The sequence below is a fragment of the Macrotis lagotis genome, chromosome X (assembly GCF_037893015.1).
Source record: "Macrotis lagotis isolate mMagLag1 chromosome X, bilby.v1.9.chrom.fasta, whole genome shotgun sequence".
In the NCBI taxonomy this organism is placed as follows: domain Eukaryota; kingdom Metazoa; phylum Chordata; class Mammalia; order Peramelemorphia; family Peramelidae; genus Macrotis; species Macrotis lagotis.
Window position 1 is genome coordinate 403,610,152 of NC_133666.1, and position 26,084 is coordinate 403,636,235.

At 34.2% G+C, this 26,084-nt stretch overlaps 1 protein-coding gene across 13 annotated transcripts in view; it reads left to right on the top strand.

Annotated features, from left to right (window-relative positions):
• Positions 1 to 26,084, top strand: part of STAU2 (staufen double-stranded RNA binding protein 2) — a 492,544-nt gene that overhangs the window by 264,591 nt on the left and 201,869 nt on the right. For all 13 annotated transcript variants that reach the window (XM_074203676.1, XM_074203666.1, XM_074203669.1 and 10 more), the window contains one exon: positions 21,648 to 21,705. In XM_074203676.1, coding sequence (XP_074059777.1) covers positions 21,648 to 21,705 — 58 coding nt within the window. The remainder of the gene's footprint in view (positions 1 to 21,647; positions 21,706 to 26,084) is intronic.

Sequence of the window (26,084 nt, forward strand, 5' to 3'; positions counted from 1 at the left end):
TACCACTCCTATGTCTCTCTCCCACGGAGATAAAAAACAACAAGGAACAGAACATATAGTGTAAAAATATTTATATCATCTCTTTTAGTGTGGCAAAGAATTGGAAATTGAGGGAAATTAATTTAGAATGGCTGAACAAGTTGATGTATGATTGTGATGGAGTATTATTGTTCTATAAGAAATGGCAAACAGGATGCTCTCAGAAAAACCTGGGAAGATGTAAATGTGAAGTGAATATGAAGAACCAGGAGAATATTGTACACAGTAACAGCAATATTGTATGATGATCTACTGTGAATAGTTTAGTTATACAATGATTCAAGGCATTTCTAAAGGTCTTATGATGAAAGGTGCTATCCATTTCTGGAGAAAGAGTCAAAGAGCTTGAAGACAGAAGATACTTTTTCTTTATTTCATTTTTTTTTAGCAGGAGTGAAGGGTGGTGGTCATAACTTACATGGAAATATATTTTTCATGACTATAGATGTATAACCTAGTCAAATTTCTTACCTTTTCAATGAGAGGGGAAAGAGAAGAAGGGAGAGCATTTAGAATTTAAAAATTTGAGAAAAAAATGTTGAAATTGTTTTTATACATAATTATGAAAAATATTAAAATTATAGAAATAAAAAACAGTCCCTAATCTCAAAGAGCTGGACAATATGAAAATAATACAAATAAAGTATAGAAAATTAAATTAGATATAATCTCAGAAGGAAGACACTGAAATTAAAGACTGGGAAAGACTTCCTGCAAAACATGAACTTTAAGGGACAGTTAGGTGGTGCAGAGGATAGAGTGCAGGCCCTGGAGTCAGAAGAACTTGAGGAGAGACACTGAATAATTGCCTAGCTGTGTGACCTTGGGAAAGACACTTAACCCCATTGCCTTAAATAAATAAAAATTTAAAAACATGTAACTTTACCTGAGCCTTGAAAGAAGCAAGGGAAGTAAGGACTTGAATATGATGAGGGGAAGCATTCTAGGCCTTGGGGACAGCCAGTATAAATATCCAAAATTAGGTAATGGAATGTTATATGTGTTGAACAATGAAGAAGACAGTGTCACTGAATCAAAGAGTTGTGAAGATGATTAAAGGTTAAGAAGATGGAAAGGTAGGAGAAAGTCAGGTAATGAAGGCCTTTAAAAACTATACAAAGGATTTTATATTTGTTCCTAGCAATAATAGGGAGCCATAAATAGATGTTATCGAATAAGGGGGTGGCATTGTTGGCTCTGCACTTCAGAAAAGATAATTTTGATATCTGCAGTTCAGAAAGATTAATTTTGATGTACTAGAAGGAGAGACTTGGCAGGGAGGACTAGCAAGTGTAGTTTAAGCATGAACTGATAGGGCCTGTACTAGGGTGATGGCAGCGTCAGAAGAGAGAAGAGAACAAATCAAAAGGTAAAATCAATAGGACTTGGCAACCAATAGAATTTGGGGAGGGGGGGAGGGTACAAGAATGAAGAATCCAGAATAATACTAGATTGAGAACCTGGGTGACTTAAGAGAAAGTGGCACCCTAGACTGTAATATGGGAAAAGTGTGTGTGGAGGTGGGGGGAAGATTTTTAGGCAAAGATAATTCAGTTTTAAACATGGTGAATTTAAGATGTCTATGACCCCCCACAGTTGAAGATGTTGAATAATTGAGATTGGTGATAAAATATTGGATGTAAGGAGAGAAATTGACTTAATTGACTTAAAAATGGTAATTGAATTCATGGGAGTTGATGAGCAAACCAAGCAAAATAATATAGAAGCAATTCCTTTGATTTTGTATTAAAAAGAAGTAAAAATGATCATTTACTGGACTTTGGTTATTTTGAGTTTATATGCTTATTTTATATATTTAAACAAATCATCATGATGGTATTTATCTCTAATGCATTAACAAATCTTATGCTGGATGATGAAATAAAGGGATCTTTGAAGAACTTTACAATAGAAGTGTCCAAACTACATATATTTTCCCATTCAATTTCTTCATTATGATGATCTCATGGGGGAAATGGTAAAATATATATATTATTTCATGATCAACAGAGATCAAATAATTAAAGAAAATAAAAAATCCAATTTATCAGTATTCCTTTAGGAAGAGAAATGACAAGCATTGATCATGGTTATCCTTGACTGTGTGTGTGTGTGTGTGTATGTGTGTGTGTGTGTGTGTGTGTACTTACTTATATATATATATATATATATATATATATATATATATATATATATACATATATAGTAAGAGTATAAAAGTGATACACATGTTTATATGAATTATTTCCAAATAAAATTTCTGTGTGTAGTTAAGATAAGTGAATACTGAGAGCAGAGGACAAAATAAATAGTGAAATAGAGGAAAGCATAATGATGAGAATGTTATATAGAAAGACACATGTTGCATATCTGTAGCAATGGTGATCTGACTTATTTAAGCAAGATTTTGATGATCAAAAATGGTAAATAAAGTCAAACCATTATCTTATTTCTAAGAGGAGTTTAGCTAATGTGCAATATCCTCTAAAATGAGGAGACTGGAGGAAAAATTTTAATCAGCAAATTATGAAATTACCAAAAAATTTGGGAGCTCATTTATAAACCATTATGAAGGGGAATGCTGGAAGACTTCAGACTTGTAGAGAGCTTAGAGAGAGCTCCATTTATGTTGTATCATCCCTATTCAAAAATCATTTCTACTGTACCTGACAAGCAATCATTCAGCATCATCTTAAAATCCTTAGGTGAGGGGAAACTCACTATCTCCTGAGAAAATGAGACCACTTTTGAATAACTCTAACTCTTTTAGGGGGGATTTCCTTACATTGAACCTAAATTTGTCTTCTTGTAACTTCAACCCATTGTTTCTAGTCCTACTCCCTGAGCCCAAGAAAACAAATTATTCTTGACCTTTCACTTATGACAGAAATTCAGATACCCTGAGGTCCCATTAACTTTCTTGTCTGCCATGTCACAGGTATAACACTTCTAGATAACTAAAATTCCTAGATATTTTTCAGATTAACTTCCTGTCCTGTTTTAGTAAAATTCATTTTTTGAAACCAAGACTCTACTTTTAGCTCAATGATTTATCTTATTAGATTTGTTCAACTAAATATAGTTATCCTAAGGGCATTTGAGAATGAAAAGAGAAGACAACAAAGAGAAGAACAATATAAAGATTATCATATCAGTCTGTTTCACTTCAAGAACTGTGATACCACCATACTTTGATTCTAATACCACAGCCATGAATGTGCATATAGAGAAATATAAATGAGCAAAGAGAACAAAGGAGAGGACCTGCCAGATTGTACCAAGTGTATAGAGTGGAGAGATCGATCTATGCTGGCAGCATCTCAGCTGTGAGAGCACTGAGGGACAGATATACAAGAAATATGAAGTAGAAGCTATCAAATTCATGAAAAATTCTTGGACCAAAAAATTAATACTTTAAATATGTCAAACTCTATCCCCATTCTCCCATCTATACTAAATTTTTGATAGTCATACACAAATTGAGGGCATCCTTGAGTAAGCAAAAAAGGATGTTTTATGTGATATTCAACAACAGATCCCATCTTATCCATTTCACAATTGCCTAAAAGATGAAGAGAATAGTAACTCACTATGCTTATTCTTTTCATTTATTAGAACAAATCACTGCTTTTACAAACTCATTTGCAAAAATCTCTCCCATTTATGCATCAAAATCATTATTTTGGGAAATTATAATAACATAAATAGCCCACTAATCATAAATATTTGGCTAGAGATAAAACAGAAGATGTTGCCTACAAGATAGTGGTCCCTAGAATGGAGGAGATCCAGGACAGAATTCAAGTCTATGTTGAATTCCCTGCAATTCTTGAAATATTCCAGGTGCTTCTATTTCCAGATGACATTGCACTGATGGCAGCAAGCCCGAGAATACCTCAGAACCTTTTTGCCTATATCAGGAATCACTCAAAGGAATTTGGTCTACCATCCAGTTAACTCAGAAAGACCAAATGGATGAATTATAACTAATTCACAGATTTCATTGTGTATTTTATTAGTCTATAGTGCTACCTATCAGCATCCACATCTGGAAGAGAAACCGTATAGACAGACAATGAATTGGATTGAGTTGAAACTGAGGAAGGGAGTAGCAATCAGAACAAATTTTAAAAATTTGTTTACTGGCCTCATGTTCCCCATGAAAGGAAATATTTATTAGGCACATACTACATACCAATTACTGTGTTTTACAAACATTATCTCATTTGATCCTCACAATAGCCCCGTGAGATAAGTGCTTTTCTTATTCCCTATTTTATAGTGAAGGCAATTGAGGCTGACAAGTTAGGTAAATTGTCTAGGGTCATCCAAATACTAAGTGTCTAAGGCTGAATTTGAACTCAGGCCTTCCTGACTCTAGGTCCAGCAATCAGTCCACTTTGTCATATTCTGTCCTTTAGCTGCCTGAATGTTATGGTCAATCTTATTAATATTACTTTTTAATATTACTCTTCTACTGTGGTTGGCATGCGGCAATGACATTCTAAGACATGATCTACTCCAGATTCCACAGAACTGAAAATGAATATCACCTGGAAGACAATAATGGAAAAGTGTGTGTTAAGCCTGAATTAGTCTCACTTTTTTTTTATTTAAGGCAGTGGGGTTAAGTGACTTGCCCAAGGTTACACAGCTAGGTGATTATTAAGTGTCTGAGGTCCTCTTGACTCCAGGGCCAGTGTTCTATCCACTGCGCCACTTAGCTGCCCCCTGAATTAGTTTTAAAGCTTGCCCTAGTGAATTCAAGAGTTGCTCCACTGTATTTTTTTCTTTTAATTTACGTGATAAGTCGAATAAAAATAACTTTCAGTAACTTTCAAGAATTCTCTCTATTGGACAATTAAACTGTATCCATTGGGAAACCTTGAAGAATGGCAAGAAAGAAACCATCATGATGTTGTATGTTAGGAAGATAAGATGAATTTGTCAGAATGACAAGTTGACAGAATATTTCACGGTACCCTTATAATGCCAGGAGAAAATGAAGGTCTTCACACCTTTGAGTGGTACTTCCAGTGGCAAATTTGTGGGAGTCCATTCATGGAAAAGAGTTATCATGGGGGTTGGGGGAATGAATGCATTGTTCAAAGGAATTTCCAAATAGATGAGATTGTAAATTCATATGAATAACTTTGTTACCTCAGTTCTAAACCAGAGATGTCAAACATATGACCTGTGGATCTGGTGCAGCCCATAAAACACTCTCATTTGAGGTCCAAACCATATTAGACAGGAATTATAAAATATTTAACAAGAAAAATAAAAATACAATGAAATGTAGATATTAAAAACATTTTAAAACTAAATCAATATACTCTCCACTGGTATCCTTATATACATATGGATTAGTAGTCCCCATTTCTATTTGAGTTTGGCACCACTGTTTTTAAACCAAGTCTTTTATGAATTCTGACACATCTAGTGTCTTTTCTGCTTTTTTATTAACTGTAAATTAGATAAAATTGTGTGTGTGTGTTTGTGCACATGTGTACAGGTGTTTTAAAATCAGAATTGAACCTATATTCCTGAAGCACTGTACTGGTGATCTGCTTATAAAATGATATCATAATTCTTTTGTTTCAACACTGCAACCCCTAATGAATCTACTTAATTTTGTTACACAGTCTGGCCCACATTTCTTCACCTTTTCTATAAGAATGACATGAGAGAATTTATCAAATACTTTGATAAAAAGCCAGGTCAACTCCATCTATAACAGTCATGAAGATGGACATTCATTCATAAATTCAGTAAATATTAAGTACCTATGTTTTGCTCAACCTTTACCCCATATTTTTTGTAACTCCTTTTGTGAACTAGATCTAGTTTCAGCATTATTGTCATTAACATTGTTAGCTAATATTACTCTTTACTCCTCATAATATAGTTTTATGTGATTACTAGATGTTTTCCTCAAAGCAAATGTGTTGCTGAGCTGGAAATTGAACCAACTCCCCTTATTCTTTGATGACTCCATCTACCTCCTGCTCAAAAAATTTGAAGACAGTTCTCCTCTTGACTCTAGTTTAAAATGCCAGTATTTATCTTGATAAATAAAGTTCATCACAATAAACTCTGACGTTTCTAAAGTAATTTCATATTATTCCCTTTAACACAATGAACTACTAGCTATTTTCTTAACTGTTAATAGTCTGCCATTTCTGTGCCTTCCCCAAATACTTCTCCATGTATGGAATGCTCTTATTATAGTGTCTGGCATATAGCAATCACTTAATAAATATTTATTGATCATCTAACTTGGGGTGTGCTTCCTCCTAACCTCTGCCTCTTGGAATTCTTAAATTATTTCATAGCTAAATAAAGGTACCATTTCTGTAAAAAGCTTTTGCTCATTTGTTAGTGTTTTCTCTTGCTTTAATTTACCTTTATTTATCTCTCTACTGTGTGTCTTACTCTTCTTGATCCCATTTGGAGCTCAATTTACAGATGAGGAAAGTGAGGCAAACAGTATTAAGTGACTTGTCCAAGGTCGCACATCTAATATGTGTCTGAGGCTGGATTTGAACTCACTTCTTTCTGACCACACATTCTATCTATTGTACCACCTAGCTGCCCATCATGTACACGAGAGATTGGATAAAGACCATACACAAGATTTCAGCTTATTTCTTTTTATATTGATACATACAGTTTCCCCCATATTTCTCTAAATTCCTCATATTTGTCATTTTATAGTTCATACCAATATCCCATTGCATTTATATTTGTTATATACTATACTCTTTTTAGCTGTTCTCCCATCATTGAGTACCCACTTTACTTCAAAGTCTTTGATCCCTCAAAAAGTCCTGCACCAAATATTCTTATAACTGTTAGACCTGTGCTTCTGTTCTTGACTTCTTTGGGGCATTGTAAGATTTTTCAAAGAAGCTGATGTCCTAAACTGGTATTGCCATTGATTGCTTTGTCTCTCTGGCAGGGAGTTTGAGTGTTTGCTGAGACTTCTACTTAAGAAGTCACCCAACCTTATGAACTGGGCCCATTTACAAACACTTCAGCCTGCACTGTCACAAGGCAATCTTTTTTTTCCAAATTGATTCTCTGAGGTATTACCCATTGCCTCCCCCCACTGACCTCTCCCCTCTCATCAGTAGAAGGTCTCACCTCCTAGGTTACTGAAAAAAGAGGTCACTCACTCACCACCAGCTTTCTCTTCTCTCCAATCTGTATCAATATTCCTTAGTATCACTACTCCCCTCCTCTTTTTTTTAAACTTCAAACTGACCACATTGCTCCTCCCTCTGCTCCCCCTTTTCAGTGAACTCCAGTGAATCTCTGTTACTTCTGGGATCAAATATAAGATACTATTTCATTTTCAAAGTCTTAATAACCTAGCCTCTTTCTGCCTTTCTAGACTTCTACTCTCCTCCCTTCCAAATCCTCTGAGATGCAGAGACACTTGACTTCCTTGCTGTTTCTTGTACCCTTCTCCTGACTGATTATTTCCACAGACTGTCCCCCATCCTGGAATGCCCTGGTTTCCTTTTAAATCTCAGCCAGTCCCATATTTAACTGGATGTGTTTTCTGACCTCTCTTATGCATTTGTACAGGTTGTCCCCTGAGCCTTAGATACACTCCCCTTTTACCCCTGTCTCTTGAAATCCCAAGTCTTTTTTAAACTTCAGCTCAAATTCCATCTCTTATGTGAGGCTTTTTCTCTGAGGGAAAAGGCACCAGGCATTGGGGTTTCTCTTTTGTTTGTTCCATTATACTTTAGTGGTAGATGGCAGGGGAGTGTTGTGGCTCTGGAAAATAAGGTTATTTGGGAGTCTTTGCCTGAAACCCCAGGGTTTCTTCTCCATACAGGGGGGTCAGTCTAAACTCAGGGGACCTTTTCCCATTTGATTAAAGCACCCAGAAACTTTAGCATCTGGCAGTACTCCAGGAGTAGCCATTAGCTCCCCTTAGAGTTACCCAGGTTTACAAGGCTTCAAAACAGGACATGTTTGTTTACTCAATAAAGGACATAATAATAGTATCCAGAGATCCCTCAAATCAACTACTACTTCCCTCCAAGGGGCCAATGGAGTTATTATGACTAAGAGTTCTATTTGGGGTAAGGCTTCAGTGAAGGAGATAAATTGGGGTTCATCTCTTCATTGTGGTGCTCTCTCTGACTGGCATTTTTCCTTTGCTTCAACTCCCTAAAGGGGCATTTTTCTGCTAGCTACTTCTCTTTTCCAGATCCCTGACAGTCACCTTCATACTCTCCACCTTCCCTCCCCTGACTTCTACCCTGCTCACGACTCCTCTGCATGGTGCTTGTTAGCTCCAATTCAATCCAGTCCAAAAACCACTTAGTAGTTCTGGGGGGGGCTACCTTTTGAGCAGGGATCCATAGAGAGATTACCCTGGAGCCTTAACTTCCACTTTTATAACTCTTTCATGCCTCTGGGGCTGGAATGGCAACAGGCTATTTACACTTTCTGGTTTCTGAACATCTGGATCCCACAGCAAGATCCTTTATGCAAAAGGTCTCCTCTGGTGGCGTAGGAAATGCTTTTTTCTGAATTGTTCCTGCAGTTTCTGTTTTCCATTTCCAGTTTCTTCTTGATGACTCTATTCCATTACTTTCTTCCTTTGATAATTCCTAGGCTTCAGGCTTCCCATTCTGTCATTATCCACTAATTAGTCTTTGAAGGGTTCATAAGGATACTCTCATTTTCTCTTAAATATTTTTTAATTCTGAACTTAAACTCTAAATAAAATAGTCATTTTCATGTACACCGTAGAACTAAAGAATTATACCAAAAGCTGCAGATCTCTGATTCATGCAATTTGTTTTTTTAAAACATAGATAAATTTATCCTATAGTTTCAAATCTGGACTGCTTGTCTGTTTTTCTTTTTGACCTATTTTATTCTTCTCTTCATTTTAAATGAGATGCCTCAATAACTCACTCCTTCCTTGTCCGTCCTTCTTCCTTCCTTCCTTCCTTCCACCGTCCTAGCTCTTTTACATTGGGGGGACAAAAGAAAGAAAAACAAAACTTTTATGATTCATGTGTAGATATGCAAACAAAACAAATTTCTACAATGACTGTGCCCAGTATTGTTTTTCTTCTACTTCTACTTCTACTTCTACTTCTACTTCTACTTCTACTTCTCTTCTACTCCTCTTTGTCAGGAGGTAGGTATTGTGCTTCATCATTAGTGCTTTGCAATCATGGTTGGTTTTTACGTTGTTCTCAAGTTTTTCTAAGTTTTTTTTTAAGGTACATACATTTTTATTTTATTTTATTTTTTTAATATTTTATTTGAGTTTTACAATTTTTCTCACAATCTTACTTCCCTCCCCCACCCCCACCCCCCATGGAAAGCAATCTGTCATTCTTTATTTTGTTTCCATGTATATTGATCCAAATTAGGTGTTATGAGAGAGAAATCACATCCTTAAGGAAGAAATTAAAAGTATAAGAGATAACAAGATCAGACAATAAGATAATGTTTTTTTTCCTAAATTAAAGGTAATAGTCCTTGAACTTTGTTCAAACTCCACAGCTCTTTAAATGGATGCCGACGGTATTCCCTATTGCAGACTGTCCAAAATTGTCCCTGATTGTTGCACTGATGGAACGAGCAAGTCCATCAAGGTTGAACATCACCCCCATGTTGCTGTTAGGGTGTATTTTTCTGGTTCTGCTCATTTCACTCAGCATCAGTTCATGGAAATCCCTCCAGGCTTCCCTGAATCCCCCTCCCTCCTGTTTTTTTTTTCTTTAGGTTTTTGCAAGGCAAATGGGGTTAAGTGGCTAGCCCAAAACCACACAGCTAGGTAATTATTAAATGTCTGAGACCGGATTTGAACCCAGGTACTCCTGACTCCAGGGCCAGTGCTTTATCCACTGCAACACCTAGCCGCCCCTCCTCCTGGCTTCTAATAGAACAATAGTGTTCCATGACATACATATACCACAGTTTGCTAATCCATTCCCCAATGAAGGACATTTACTTGATTTCTGATTCTTTGCCACCACAAACAGTGCTGCTATGAATATTTTTGTACAAGTGATTTTTTTACCCCTTTTCATCATCTCTTCAGGGTATAGACCCAGTAGTGGTATTGCTGGATCAAAGGGTATGCTCATTTTTGTTGCCCTTTGGGTGTAGTTCCAAATTTCTCTCCAGAAAGGTTGGATGAGTTCACAGCTCCACCAACAATGTAATAGTGTCCCAGATTTCCCACAATCCTTCCAACAATGATCATTATGCTTTCTGGTCATATTGGCCAGCTTGAGAGGTGTGAGGTGGTACCTTAGAGAAGCTTTAATTTACATTTCTCTAATAATGATTTAGAGCAATGTTTCATATGTCTATGGATTGCTTTGATCTCCTCATTTGTAAATTGCCTTTGCATATCCTTTGACCATTTGTCAATTGGGGAATGGCTTTTTTTTTTAAAAAAATATGACACAGTTCTCTGTATATTTTAGAAATGAGTCCTTTGTCAGAATCATTAGTTGTAAAGATTATTTCCCAGTTTACTACCTTTCTTTTGATCTTGGTTACAGTGGTTTTATCTGTGCAAAAGATTTTCAATTTAATGTAATCAAAATCATCTAATTTGTTTTTGGTGATGTTCTCCATCTCTTCCTTAGTCATAAACTGCTCCCCTTTCCATAGATCTGACAGGTAAACTAGTCCTTGATCTTCTAATTTGCTTATATTATTGTTTTTTATGTCTAAATCCTGTAACCATTTGGATCTTAGGTTGGTAAAGAGTGTGAGGTGTTGGTCTAATTAATCTAAGTTTCTTCCATAACTAATTTCCAATTTTCCCAGCAGTTTTTATCAGAGGGAGTTTTTATCCCAATGGCTGAACTCTTTGGGTTTATCAAACAGCAGATTACTATAATCATCTCCTGCTTTTATACCTAGTCTATTCTACTGGTCCACCACTCTATTTCTTAGCTAGTACCAAACAGTTTTGATGACTGATGCTTTATAATATAATTTTAGATCAGGTAGGGCTAAGCCTCGTTCTGTTGCACTTTTTTTCATTAAATTCCTAGAAATTCTTGACTTTTTATTTCTCCATATGAATTTACTTAGAATTTTTTCTAACTCATTAAAGTAATTTTTTTGGAATTTTGATTGGCAGGGCACCTAAACAGGTAGTTTAATTTTGGTAGAATTGTCATTTTTATTATATTAGCTCGACCTATCCATGAGCAGTTGATATTTGCCCAGTTATTTAAATCTGATTTAATTTGTGTGAGAAGTGTTTTATAATTGTTTTCAAAAAGTTTCTGAGTCTGTCTCGGCAGGTAGATTCCCAGGTATTTTATATATTTATATATTTATATCCATATATATTTATTTATTATATAATATTGTTATATTATTATATTATATCATTATATACATTTATATATTATATATTTATATATTTATATTTTATATATATATATATATATATTTATATTTGTCTGAGGTTACTTTGAATGGGATTTCTCTTTCTAGCTCTTCCTGCTGTATCTTATATTACATTTCTCCAGAATTTACATAAAGGGTAGAATTCCAACCAGGTCTTACTGATACATCCAGATGTTTCTGAGTGACCAGACATATATAGGAAAGTTGAGGATTTATGAGGGTTTATTTTTTTTTTTTTTTAGCTTTTTGCAAGGCAAATGGGGTTAAGTGGCTTGCCCAAGGCCACACAGCTAGGTAATTATTAAGTGTCTGAGACCGGTTTTGAGCCCAGGTACTCCTAACTCCAGGGCCAGTGCTTTATCCACTACGCCACCTAGCCGCCCCTGAGGGTTTATTTTATAACCTACACTAAGTTGTTTTTTTTTAAATCATGTTTTCATCTATAAATTATCTGTCTGACTTGGTTCATTTCACTATGTATTGGTTTATATAGTTCTTCCCAGGTTATCCCGGGAATTTCTTTCTTCTCAATTTCTTATGGTTTAATATTCTATTACATTCTTATACAATAATTTTTATAGTCATTCACCAATAGATATGCAACCCATCTAGTTTTCATTTCTCTACTACTATAAAAATCTACTATAAATAGTTTTATGAAGATGGGTTTTTTAAATATCTTTCTTCTTTTTTGGAGGTATAAGACAAATAATAGAGTAGTTGGATCAAAGGGTATGCGTGGTTTGGGGTATCTTTCCAAATTTCTTTCCTGAATCTCTAGGATCCATTTATAGCTCTCCCAATAATGTGTCAGTAGACTTAATTTTCTTTAATTCCCTTCAACAGTTGTCATTTTCTTTCTTTATTATTTTTGATACTCTGACAAATTTGAGATAGAACGTCAGAGTTACTTTCATTTAAATTTAATTATTAGTCATTGAGAACATTTTTTAATGCTTGTTGATAACTCGGAATTCTTTTTTTAGAAAACAGGCTATTTATATCCTTTGACCATTTATCTATCAAAGAATGGTTGTCATATATTTGAATCAGTTCCTTATGTATGTTGGATATTATATCTTTTTCTGAAGAAGTTGTTGCAAAGGTTTTCTTTTTTGATATAACTATTTCTCTTCTAATTTTAGATTCATTAGTTTTGTTTGTGACCTGTTCTCAGTGTTTCTGGCAGACTTTTTTGGAGTTTTGAACTGGAAAGTGGGGGAAGCTTATTCCTAATTCTCTTTGGTTTTCTTTATCAGTGTCCCTCTGGTGAAGTTTTAGAATTTTACTGATGTATTGGTAAAGGCCAAAATCTGGGCTTCTCTAGGTCCAACAAAGTACCATCTTCTCTCTTCAAGTCTTATTCTCTTTCTTTTGGGATTTCCATCTCCTTTTGCCTTTTAAATCCTTTAAGTAAGTTATCTCTGTGCTGAAAAAGACAGAGGAGAGGGAAAAAGGGAGGAACAAGTATTTATACAGCATCTACTATATGTTACACACTGTACTAAGCAGTTTATACATATCATCTCATTTAATAGGAAGATCCTCCTGGTGGTGTTAACTGTTACAAGAAAGACAGACTTGCACTGATGTATGAGATTGTGACTCTGTTTGCTCTATGCTGTTTGAGATCTTAGGCATAGAAAGCTTCAAGATCACAAAAAGCTGGCCATACATCACGAGCCTTTCTCAACTTCTTGTCATATTCCCATATCAGAAGAAATTTAACTCTTTTAGTCAGTGACCTGGTGACCCTTACCTGGGGGGAGGTACAGTAAATAGAGGTATCCCCATTTTACAAAGAGGAAACAAACCTCAGAGAAGTTTAAATGACTTGCCTCAAGCAGTAAGTATAGCAAAAACTCAGGTTTTCTGACTAATAAATTGAAAGGGACCTTTACAGGTCATGAAATCGAATCTTGTTTTTCAGACAATGAAACTGAAGTCAAAGATGTTAGATGATTATCAAGTTCACACATATAATCAGAAAAGATAGGATTTGAACTCAGATTCTCTGATTTGAAATCTAGTACTTTTTTTTACTATAACAATTGATTCCAAGTTGTTCTTTTGCACTATAACTCTGCTTCCAATGAAATAACTTTGGGAAGAGAAAGTTAGACTTCAGATACTTTGGAGTTGTGGAAAGCAGTGGACTAGAGAAGACTTATGTTTCCCTAAACCCCATAATTTTGTGATATGTTTGGTTAAAATTGGGGAAATATACATCTTTGATTAAACCTTACAAAAATGTATTTTTCTCTTGAAGTTTGGCAATATTGTATCTTGACATAAAAATGTCAGATTAATTAGCAATTGTAACTCAGTAGGGAATACATACACACCTATGTGTGTGTGTGTGTGCGTGTGTATATATATATATATATATATATATATATATATATATATATACATGTATGTATATACACACTTATATATATATATATAGTTCTTGAGCTGAAAAAGAATCTGCCTTAAATTTATATTACATTTCTCCAGAATTTACATAAAGGATAGAATTCCAACCAGTTCTTACTGATACATCCAGATGTTTCTGAGTGACCAGATTAGATCACAGAAGTGGACTAATTAGAAGTTGTTAAGTGTTTTTTCCTTTGGATTCAATATAATTCCAATCCTGATTAATTTACATTAGTAAAAAATTAATTTGAATTTTATAATATATTAATGAATGCCTCACTTATCCAATATTATCAAGGAATGGGATATTCCACATCAATAATTTTTCTAAGTAATATACTCTTTTCAAATGCCAAAACTTTGTGGGTGAGGAGGGGAGTACAGGACATCAAATCTCTCTTGAAATTTTGAGTAAAGGAGCATTATATCTGATAAGGAGTACACTGAACATACCAGAATCATCCTTATTAGCCCAATTATCATATCACTTTACATTTACCCCAGGAGTGACTAAATGTGTAGTGTTTATTCTCCTACTAGCTGATTATGTATTTGAGTGGTAGTGGTGGAAATAGAAAGGAGAATATTCCTAATCCTTCGTAATTCCTGCTTCTACTACTACAAAATTCTCCTAACCACTCTTCCTATTTAAACTTTCTCCCCCCTCTGATTCATCCTTCATATTTCTCCCTGATTAATTTTTATGTGTATATATATATATATATTTGATCCTATCATTTTTCTACTCAAATTTTTTCAGTGACTTCTTTTTACCTAATGAATATAGCTCAGCTTTTAAGACATTTAACAATCAACTTTTCTTATCTTTCTACCTTTAAATCCTTGCTTCTGAATTCTCTTACTACTTTCACTTGCTTCCATCAAACTTGATTCTTTCACCTTCTCTTATGTACAATCCCACATTCTTTCACCTCTTTGCCTTTGCTCTCATCTTTCCATATATTGGATATACTCTTATGCACATGATTCACCCCCCAGTCCCCTCTGTTCTACTCATCCATGATCCTCATATCCCTTACAGTATTTGAATTTCTGTTCTTTTAGTTTTATGAAAGAAAATTCTTCTTCAGTGAAAGCAGGAATTGTATTTTAAGTTTTGTAACTCACACACTACTTACCATACATAATACTCTGCATAGAATATGTACTTAATATATTTTTGTAGAAACTGAATATATATTTGTAGAAACTGTAGGTGAATTTATAAATTCATACCAAAACATCTCTAACAATGAGAAGTTGCCTGTCAAACCTATTTCATATTTAGACAGCTTTATGTCACACCTTAGACCTCATCTTTACTTTTAACTTTTCAACATATATTATCTTGAATTCTAAAATTATCCTTCTTTGATCCTTTCTTTCTATTTCTTTCACTGGCTCATTCTTTCTAAGCTACTTATCATCCTCACTATGACCTCTGGTCCTTTGGGCCCTCCCTGTTTTCCCAGTCTCTCAATCCTATACCCACTTTTCTTTACTCCTATCAGTCTCAAGCATATAATTATCCAGTTCAGCAAGGTACTGTCCTCCATCCTAGACTCTCTTAGCTGCTTGTCTTACCCTGTTAACACACTCTGATTTTCAGGCCTTGATCACCTGTGACACCTACTCTCTACTCCCACTCACTAATTGCTAAGTACTATTGGAGGTAGTCACACAATTGTTCTGAGTACATGAAAAATTCAAGATTGTCTAAGTTAAAGTTTAATGTGTGTGGAATGCAAAGTCATGGGCAGTAGATGGCACAATGGATAGATTGTCAGATCTGGAGTTAGGAAAATTCATCTTCATGAGTTCTAATCTGGCCTCAGACTTTCACTAATGGTGTGACCCTGGGCAAGTCACTCAATCCTGTTTGCCTCAGTTTCCTCATCTGTAAAGTGAACTGGAGAAGAAATGGTAAATCACTTCATTATCTTTGCCAAGAAAACTTCAAATGGAGTCATTGAGAGATAGGCACAATTTGGGAAAAAAGATTGGAAGTAAAGTCATACTTGTATTTTAAAATCAACTTCACAAATACAAGATAAAGGAGTAATGACTAGACTAGCTTTTGATTGAGAAAGATCTAGTTATTTTAAAGGGCTGCTATCTCAGTAAAAGTTTTCTATATAATATAGCAGCAAAAAAATATTATATTAATGTCAGACTGAACTTGATCCTGGGAAAGTCACATCTGAAGTTTGGAGCTTAATTTTGCACCTCAGTTTTAAGAACAACATTGGTAATATGGAATGTTTCCAAAGGAGGGCAGTCAGGATAGTGAAAGGTCTCAAGATCATGCCTTATAAGTATTGGTTGAAAAAAATAGACTGTGGGGATTATATGAAAATGACAGATATTTCAAGTATATGTAGATGTTATTTGGAAGTTAGATTAAACTAGTTTTACTTAAGGGGGAAAAAATTTTAGGGACAATTTTAGATCACATAAGAAGAAAGTGCCTACAAATGAGAATTATCTAAAAGTAGAATTGACCGCTTCTTCCTAAGACAGTGGTTTCTCCTTCACTGGAAATCATCTTATAGTTCTTCTGATATTTAAAATCTTTCACATTCTAGCTAAAAATCTATTTCAATCAAACTGAATTGTTAATTGTTCCCTAATTTAATTCCCAAATTACCTGTCCCCTGCCCTCATGATGCATGAATGTTGCCATGTTGCAATTTCATTCTCTCTTTAGCTTCATCTGTCAATATCCTTTTTGTTCAACATTAAGCTTAGGTAAATCTGCATTTTGTAAAGTTTTCTCTACCATTAAAACTTAGTGTATTTTCTCTTTCCTGCAGTTTTCTTTGAGTCCTTAAGTTAGCTTACTCTTTGCCTGATCACAATTTCTCATATTTTTGTTCTCTTTGTACATGTTGTACTTTCTAGTAGAATATATGTTCCAAAAAGTAGAAATTCTATCATTTTAAAAATCTTTGTATCCTCAATGACCAGGAAACTACATTCTCCTTAATATTCTATTAGGATACCAAGACAAACTTTGTCAAATGTAAATTATTGAAATCAAGATGCATCGTGATTCCATTATTTTCCTGTTTTTCCAATTAGTAACTCTATCCAAAAACAGAAAGGGGTTAAGTTGGCATGATTTATTCTTAATCAAATGCATACTGGATAGAAGTGATCTCTGCTTCCCCAAGTTCCCAGGATATTATAGTAGCAAGTTCATCTCTTATCAGAGTACTTGTGTTCAGGATCTTCTTCTGTAACTTAATACCTATCTGACCTTGGGCATTTTAAGAAAAGTGAGGGCAGACAAACAAGGTAACTTTGAAAGTTATATGTTCTATTTATTATATACTAAAAAAAATAGAAAAGTAAGCTGCACATAGCAGAGATTCATAGTTTCAGACACAGTTTTCTCTGGTTTTTATATATGAAAGTATTCATTTTATTTGGTTTGTTAAATTGAGAATAAAAATTTCAAAAATAAAATGAGGAAGCTGGCCTGAAATAAAGCTGAAGTCCCTTCTAGTTCTAAATTTTATTGTTCTCTATTCAATAATTTGTTGTTAGTCCCTGCCCCCCCCCCCCCCAAGGACAAACATTAAATTCTTTAGACTGTAGTTCTGGCAATCTCTCTGTCCTCCTCTGAAAAATCATGGTTCTTCCATAGTTACTGATAACTCTTTAGCTGTGACACTTGTAAGTTCCTTTGATATGTTAAAATGCTACTTCTTTCTTGAGCCTGTTTTGTAAAAGGAAAAAAGCATCAATCAAGTACCTTCACTGTAAACTCTTAAACAAGAGGAAGATCAGCCTTCTTGTTACCAGTGACTTCTAAACTTGGACTGACTGTGGCTTAGTTGTTGCTGACAACCCAGCAAGATGAACTCAGAAATGAGGCAGAACTAAGTGAGTCAGTTCTAGGGAAAATAGATGATTTGCATCTGGGATTGAGGTGGGGGAGTAGTACGACATTTACCACCACATTATACAGAGGTCTGTGTTTTGCATGACCCTAGTCTTCATTGATAGCTTTCCCTTTTGTGAACAGAAAAAAGCAGCTAGATCATCCTGTCTTTAGAAAAATGAAATTATTGAATCTGTACCCCTTTTTTCACACAATTAAAATAACAGAATGATTAAAAAAAATAAGAATCTGAGTTCTGAAGAGCTACAGGCACTTCCATTCCACAGTAAAGTATCACAGAGTAAAGCCTTGGAATAACTGTCTTTTTCATTTACTTTCTAGTTTGTGGTTGTGTTCTGAACATTTGAGATTGCCAGAATTCAGACTGCAGGTTGAGTGAGGCACTGTTTTATTGTGTTTGGGGTGTGGGGGGTGCTCAAGGAGGACCAGCGCCTCTGGTGGGAGGGCTGCCGAGCTCTTTCCTGAGTTGCTCATCCTCCTTTGGGGCTTTCCTGGCACTCAACTCTCACTTATGGCTCCAAGGAACTGTGGCACTGGCATTGGCCACATCCCAGGAAAACTATCTTGGCCAATGGGCTAAATCTTTCAGTGAGTTAGGGTGATGTCTGTGGTGGTGGGTGAGAAGACTATGCTCCAGTGGCCATAACACTTAGAACTTGGTCCAATACTGAAGATATCAAGGTACTACACTTCATCCCAGGCCATTGCCAGGCTACTGATTTTTATCTTGCTGCTAGACTGTGATTCTGGAAGAGAGAGTGAGACTGATGACTGTGTAACTCTGCCTCACTCAACTCCAAGTCATGTGTGAGTCAAGACATCACCCCATGAAGTCACTGGTCCTCTTTGAAAACAAAGGACAAACAACAACTGTATTGTACTAAAAAAATCATATAATTTTTAGGTATCCTTGAAGCCCATGTACATTTCTACAGGCATACATATATTGTATATAAATGACCATTTATCTGACCATAGTTGCTTGAAAAGATGAGAGGGTAGACTGTAGAAGTCTTTCCAAAGTAATAATTTCTAGAAAATTCAATGATAGTCAGAGAGTAGAAGTAATTTTTTCTTGGTTGTCTTAATTAATGCTGCTTTTAGTCTCTGTCGCATTCTGATGTCCCATCACAGTATGGTGGTGACCATGGGATCCCAAAAGTCAGGTCAGAAGAATTTAAGTTCTGGCAACCTAGCTAGTCTAGGTCTAATCATAGACTGGACGACATCTGAAAATCAGGAAAATCACAGAAGCACAGAATTTGAGAGCTGGGAGGGATACAGAGCCATCTAGTCAAACCCAACATAAAAGAAATTCTCATGCTAAAATCCCCAGTTACCCCCAGCCTCTGCCTGAAGAACTTCAAGGAAGAGACATGTGCCATGCATGCCTCAAGGCAGGATATTGAACCTTTGAACAACTCCTAACAATTTTTAACAAGACTTTTATGATTTCTAGCTTATGAATTTTTTAATAACTTTCATGATTGTTCTTGGTTCTAATCTTCTGAAGCCAAATAGATCTATCAGATTTCTCCATACTATATCCTTTCAGATGTAGAAAAATTTCGTTTATGGAAACTTAGGCACTGGATGATGAAATGCTTGACCATAGCAACATATGACTATTGTGTATGCTGGGGCATAGATGGGTTGACAACTTGTATGGAAGGAAGCTGTACTCACATCAGTGAAAAAATAAAACTCCTTGAAGTATTTAAGAAATGGGAGAAAAAGACAAGAGGGACAATATTTAGATTTGTGGCATAAAGTTTAGGAGCTATGAGATTGTCCATCCCAGTACATTGTGGTAGTTTTCAACAATTATTACATCCAAGGAAAAATTGCTCATCTTGATCCCCAAGTTAATATCTTACCATCTGATAACAAATACTCCCCAGTTACCTCATTTGTTTCAGTTTTGTTCTACTATTCCATGACATTTAATTAGAAATAAAGAGTAAGGATTGCAGGAGACTGGTCAGCCAGACTGGGCCAAATATTTTGTTTTGATGATATCAATGGAATATAAATTGTTTTTTTCAGGTTTAAGTTTTCTATTTGTTTTCTATGTAGTAAACAAATAACCATATATTTTAAACTTCTATTTCATTTAATGAAACTATATCTAACCAATTCTTTGACTCCTTAGAAATTCTTTCAATTAATCTTTTTTATAAGTTTTATTCTTGAATGGGTTCCTTCCAGTTAGTCAATAAATTTCTGGAATTTTACCATTTTACTAAATATAGCTTACATATTTTAATTTTTTTTAGATTCCATAATGAAATTCCTTATCAGAATAGTTTTGAAATACATGAAAATGTCACTTCTTATACAGTCTTTTTTTTTTTTAGTTTTTTGCAAGGCAATGGGGTTAAGTGGCTTGCCCAAGGCCACACAGCTAGGTAATTATTAAGTGTCTGAGGCCTTATACAGTCTTTTAAAAAAATTGTTTTCTGTGCTAAATTTTAATGATTTAGATATTTCTAACTTTATAATATTGGCAAAATTGTATCATGTCCCAAAATATAGGTTATTATATTACAGGCTAAATAAATTTTAGTCCATCTTCATTTTTACAATGTATTAGACATATCAGAAACAATAGAATTTTGAAAACACATTTTGATAAAAAGGGGGAATTTTTATTATTTTGATTCATAGGTTTATAAATAAGAGCACACACATATATACATAAAGTATTATACATATATACATATTTTTGCATAAAATCTGAAGAAGCTATTCCATTTAAAAAAATTTTAAGATATTCATACAAGTTTAACATAGATTGAACACTTGTTAGAAGAATAAGCAACTGAACTTATAAAATGGATTGAAATTTTACAAGTGAGGAAATTGAGGCACAGAGGACGCTAAGTGACATAAATCAAGTCAGTGTCAGAATCAACATTAGAATTCAGAGTTCTGAGCCCCAAGCCAATGCTTAGGATACAAGATATGGAGTCTGTATAGAGGAAATGAGTTTGAAGGAAACATTTAAAAGCAGAGAGGATGATCCCTGATTCAAGAGAAACTGATAGGCATTCATTTCTGGAATACTGTTATCTCTTGAAATACTTCATTTCTAAACATTTTGTGATAAAATGTTTCAGTATATATATATGCATATACATATATATTAGATTAAATGCATATTTCTTCAGACTAGACTGCATAGCAGTGGTCAAAAGCACATCTTTACTTTAAAATGTGTGTTTCTTAGCAGTATTTGTTGATCTTAACATGCAAATCTGAACATTTAAATGGAAATATTTCTACTTTGTAAAGCTCTTTAGCATAGTGCTAAATAATAAATGCTGTAGGAACAAGGGACAGCAAGATGGCATAGAACAACAGTTTTGCAGTCAGGAATACCTGAGTACAAATCCAGCCTCAGACATTCAGCACTTAACTAGCTGTGTGACTCTGGGCAAGTCACTTAACTCTGATTGTCTCACCAAAAAAAAAAAAAATGCTATAGGAATGTTAGCTATTGTTATTGCTGTTAATCATAATTTGGAACCAATAATAGTTTTGAAGAATCTTTGCCTTTCATGATGATTATTATTTTCCTTTTATTAAGCACCAATAATTTGTTACTTTCACCTTAGAGAATGAAGAGAATACTAGTAGATATATACTTTCTGATTAAAGAAAAGGGATGAAATAATGTAGAGATTAATATTCATTTAATACTGTTGAATTCATTTGTTGGCACCAGAGTTTAGAGAAGCATACTAAAAGGAGTATTTGAGAGATGTTTGTTTTTTAGCTAATATGCCTAGTCAATTTTTTGTTATTGTGAATAAATAATAAAGGTGATTTCTCCTAGTAACCTATCCATTTAATATTCTAGACAGTGGAAAACAAAGGATGGAATAGTCAAAAGATTGGATTTCCTGAAACAAATAATAGTAAGTATTCACTTTTTTTAAGGTTTTCTTTATATACTGATTCACTCAATTCAGTTGTTTAGCTAATGTTTATTGAGTAACATCAGGGCTTAAAATGCTACATTTAATTACTGTGAAAGATTAAAAAATTGTCAATGGGACAGATTCTGTACTCCTGTTTCTACTACTACTATTGTTTCACCCTCTGAACTAGACTGCCAGTGACCCTGCCAGGGAGAAGCTCAGTTCCTGAGCTCTGTAGTGCCTGGCACTTGGGCCATTGTGTGCCCTCTTTTTATTCCCTTTCCCTAGCACCTCTTTTCTTGGAGAACTGTAATCAAATTACAATTGCCATTGCCATTGGAAAAGATATGTTAATAACTTATTCTTTTCTACTCTCCATCTTAGTGATTTCTATGACCTCTACTCTCTTTCCTACCTCTCTCATCTTTGTGTTTTTTACCCCATTAGAATATAAACTATTTGTATTTATGATGTAGGAATGTAGGAATTGTCTCAGTTTTATGTATTATTCCCAGTTTTATCCCCATTATTAGAACATAGTAGATGCTTAATAAAAGTCATTCATTCATCTATTAATATGTCCCTGGTAGAGAACAAATAAATATATATATATATATATATATATATATATATATATATATATATATATATATATGTATGTATGTATTTGTTGGTTTCACATATATTTGAGCAGTATAATATAAAATATAAATATAATATCCTCAAGAGAACCATGATTTCTGAGTAGACTCTCTCTTTTTGACCTCAATGATGATTGCGTTCAGTGAGGACACATGTGTCATCTCCCCAATTTTGAATTAAGCAGTTCATTTTTGTTTCATCTTATTATTATTTATTTATGTTTACCTTTTTATACATTTCTTTACTAATGTGTTTGAACTTTAGAATTTCTACATAGCTCTAGTCTTTCCATTAAGAATGTTTAACAGACTCTATTTCATTAAAGATCCATTTCTTCCCCCCCAAATAATATTATACTTGGTTTTACTGGATAAATTATTCCAGTATTATGCTCCTATGTTTTGCTTTCTGAAATAATATATTCTAAGCTATCTGTTTTTTTTATTGACAACTGTTAAATTGTGTGTGTTCATGACTGTGATTCCTTAATATTTGAATTTTTTTGCATCTTTCAATATTTTTCTTTTCTTTCTTTTTTGTAAATAATATTTTTAATTACACATATAGTTTCAACATTCATTTTAATAAGATTTTGAGTTGCAAATTTTTCCTTCTGTCCTTACCCTTTGCCCTCCCCAAGATGACAAGCAATCTGTTATAGTTTATATATACATATATATGCAGTCATGGAAACATATTTTTTCTCTCATGTTGTGAAAGAAGAAATAGAACAAAAAGGAGATACCATGGAAGAAAACAGCAAAAAATGAAAATAATATGCTTCAATCTGCATTCAAATTCCATAATTATTTCTCTATGGATAGCATGTTCCCCCAAGGGTCTTTTGGAATTGTCTTGGATTATTGTATTGCTGAGAAGAGCTAAGTGAATCATAGTTGATTATCATACAGTGTTACTGTCATTGTACAATGTTCTCACTTTGCTCAGCATAAATTCATGTAAATCTTTCAAGGTTTTTCTGAAATCTGTATGCTCATCTTTTCCCACAGCACGGTTATAGTCTATTATATTTATAAACTGTGACTTGTTCAGCCAATCCCCAATCATGGGACATCTACTTGAATTCTAGTTCTTTGCCAAAACAAAAAAGATCTATAAATATTTTTTGTGTATGTGGGACCTCCTTCCTTATATATATATATATATATATATATATATATATATATATATATATATATATATATATATAAATTCTCTTTGAGACACAGTGGTATTATTCGATCAAAGAATATGCACAGTTTTATAGCCCTTTGCGCATAGTTCCAAATTGCCCTCCAGAATGGTTGGTTCAGTTCACAACTTCACCAGCAATGCTTTAGTGGCTCAATTTTCCCATATCCTTTCCAACATTTATCATTTTCCTTTTTTGTCACATTTACTAATCTGATAGGTGAGAGTTGGTACCTCAGAATTGTTTTAATTTGCATTTTTCTAATCAATAGTGATTTAGAGCATCATTATGACTATAGATCCTTTAATTTCTTCAGCTGAAAACTTCTTTTTCATATTCTTTGACCACTTATCAATTGAGGAATGATATATATATATATATATATATATATACTTATTAATTTGACTCAGTTCTCTATATATTTTAGAAATGAGGCTTTTATCAGAAATACTTGCTGTAAGATTCTCCCCACCCCCAATTTTCTGTTTTCCTTCTAATCATGGTTGTATTGATTTTGTTTGTATCAAATATTTTTAATTTAATGTATTTACATTTATTTTTTTTTGCATTTCATAATATCCTCTGTCACTTATTTGGTCATAAATTCTTCCCTTCTCCATAGATCTGGCAAAAAAAACCCCAACTAATTCTTGTTCTCCTATTTTCCTTATGATATCACCCTTTATGTCTAAATCATATACCTGTTTTGACTTTCTTTTGGTATATGGTATGAGATGTTAGTCTATGCCAAATTTTTGCCATACTACTTTCCAGGTTTTTCAGCAGTTCTTGTCAAATAGTGAGTTCTTATTGCAGAAGCTGGAGTCTTTGGGGTTATCAAATAGCACATTTCTGTAGTCATTTGCTTTTGGGTTTTTTGATACCTAATCTGTTTCACTGATTAGATTATTTATGTTGCAATTAACTTTTAGCCTGTCTTTCCATGGCCCTTTATTACATGTAATTTTGCTGCATCATGATCCAAAAAGATGCATTCAATATTTTTGCCTTTTGTATTTGATTGTGAGGTATTCATATCTTAATACATGATCAGTTTTTGTGAGGGTGGCATGTATTACTGAGAAAGAGGTATCTTCCTTTCCATTTCCTTTCAGTTTTCTGCAGAGGTCTGTTATAGCTAATTTCTCTTAAATTCTATTCACCTCTTTTACCTCTTTCTTGTGTATTTTGTGGTTATATTGATCTAGTTATGAGAAGGGGAGGTTAAGGTCCCCTCTATTGCTGTCTATTTCTTTCTTCCTGTAACTTGATTTCTCCATCTAAGAATTTGGATGCAATATTATGAGGTGCATATATGTTTAGTATTGATATTACTTCATTGTCTATGGTACCTTTTAGCAAGATGTCTTGTCTCTGTTAATTAGATCTCCTTTTGTTTTTGCTGAGATCAAGATTACCACACCTGTTTGTTTTGGTTTTGTTTTGCTATGCTTTTGTTTTTTTGCAAGGCAATGAGTTAAATGATTTGCCTAAGATCACACATCTAAGGTAATTATTAAGTGTCTGAGGTTGGAATTGAACTGAGGTCCTCCTGACTCCAGGGCCAGTGCTCTATCCATTGTGCTGCCTAGCTTTTTTTTTTTAACTTCAACTAAAGTATAATATATTCTGCTCTGGCCTTTTACTTTTACTGTCTGTGTGTGTGTGTGTGTGTGTGTGTGTGTGTGTGTGTGTGTGTGTATTTCTTGTAAATAACATATTATAGGATTCTGGCTTTTAATCTATTTTTCTATTCACTTCTGTTTTATGGGAGAATCATCCTATTCACATTCACAGCTATGATTACTGTGTATTTCCCTCCATCCTATTTTTTCCTGTTTCTCTCTCTCTCTCTCTCTCTCTCTCTCTCTCTCTCTCTCTCTCTCTCTCTCTCTCTCTCTCTTTTATCCTGTCCCTTCTCACCAGTGTTTGCTTTTGACTATTGCCTCCTTCAGTCTGCTCTCCCTTCTATCAGCCCCTCCTTTGCTTTTCCCTTCCCCTCTTAATTCCCTATAGGGTAAGATAGATTTCTTTATCCATATGAGTGTGGATATTATTCAGTCTTTAAGCCAAATTCAATGAAAGTAAGGTTCAAACAATTCTTTCCTCTACTGTAATAGGTATTTCATGTCTCTTAATATGACATAATTTACCCCATTTTGCCTCCTTTCCTCTTTTCCCAGTACAATCTTTTTTTTCACCCCTTAATTAATTTTTTTTAATTATCACATCAAAGACAACTTATCCCCAAACCTTCTAGGTATATTCCTTATTACTTTCTAGAGATAAAGTTCTTAAGAGTTACAAGTATCATCTTTGTAAAAAGTTTAACCTTATTGAATAACAATTTTTCTTTGCTATTTATCTTTTAATGCTTCTCTTAAAACTTGTATTTGATGATCAAATTGTCTGCTCTGGTGTTTTCATCAGGAAACTTTGAAAGTTCCCTATTTCATTGAGTATCCTTCTTTCCCCCTGAAATATTATGCTCAGTTTTGCCCAATGAGTAATTCTTGGTGGTAATTCAAACTCCTTTGTCTTC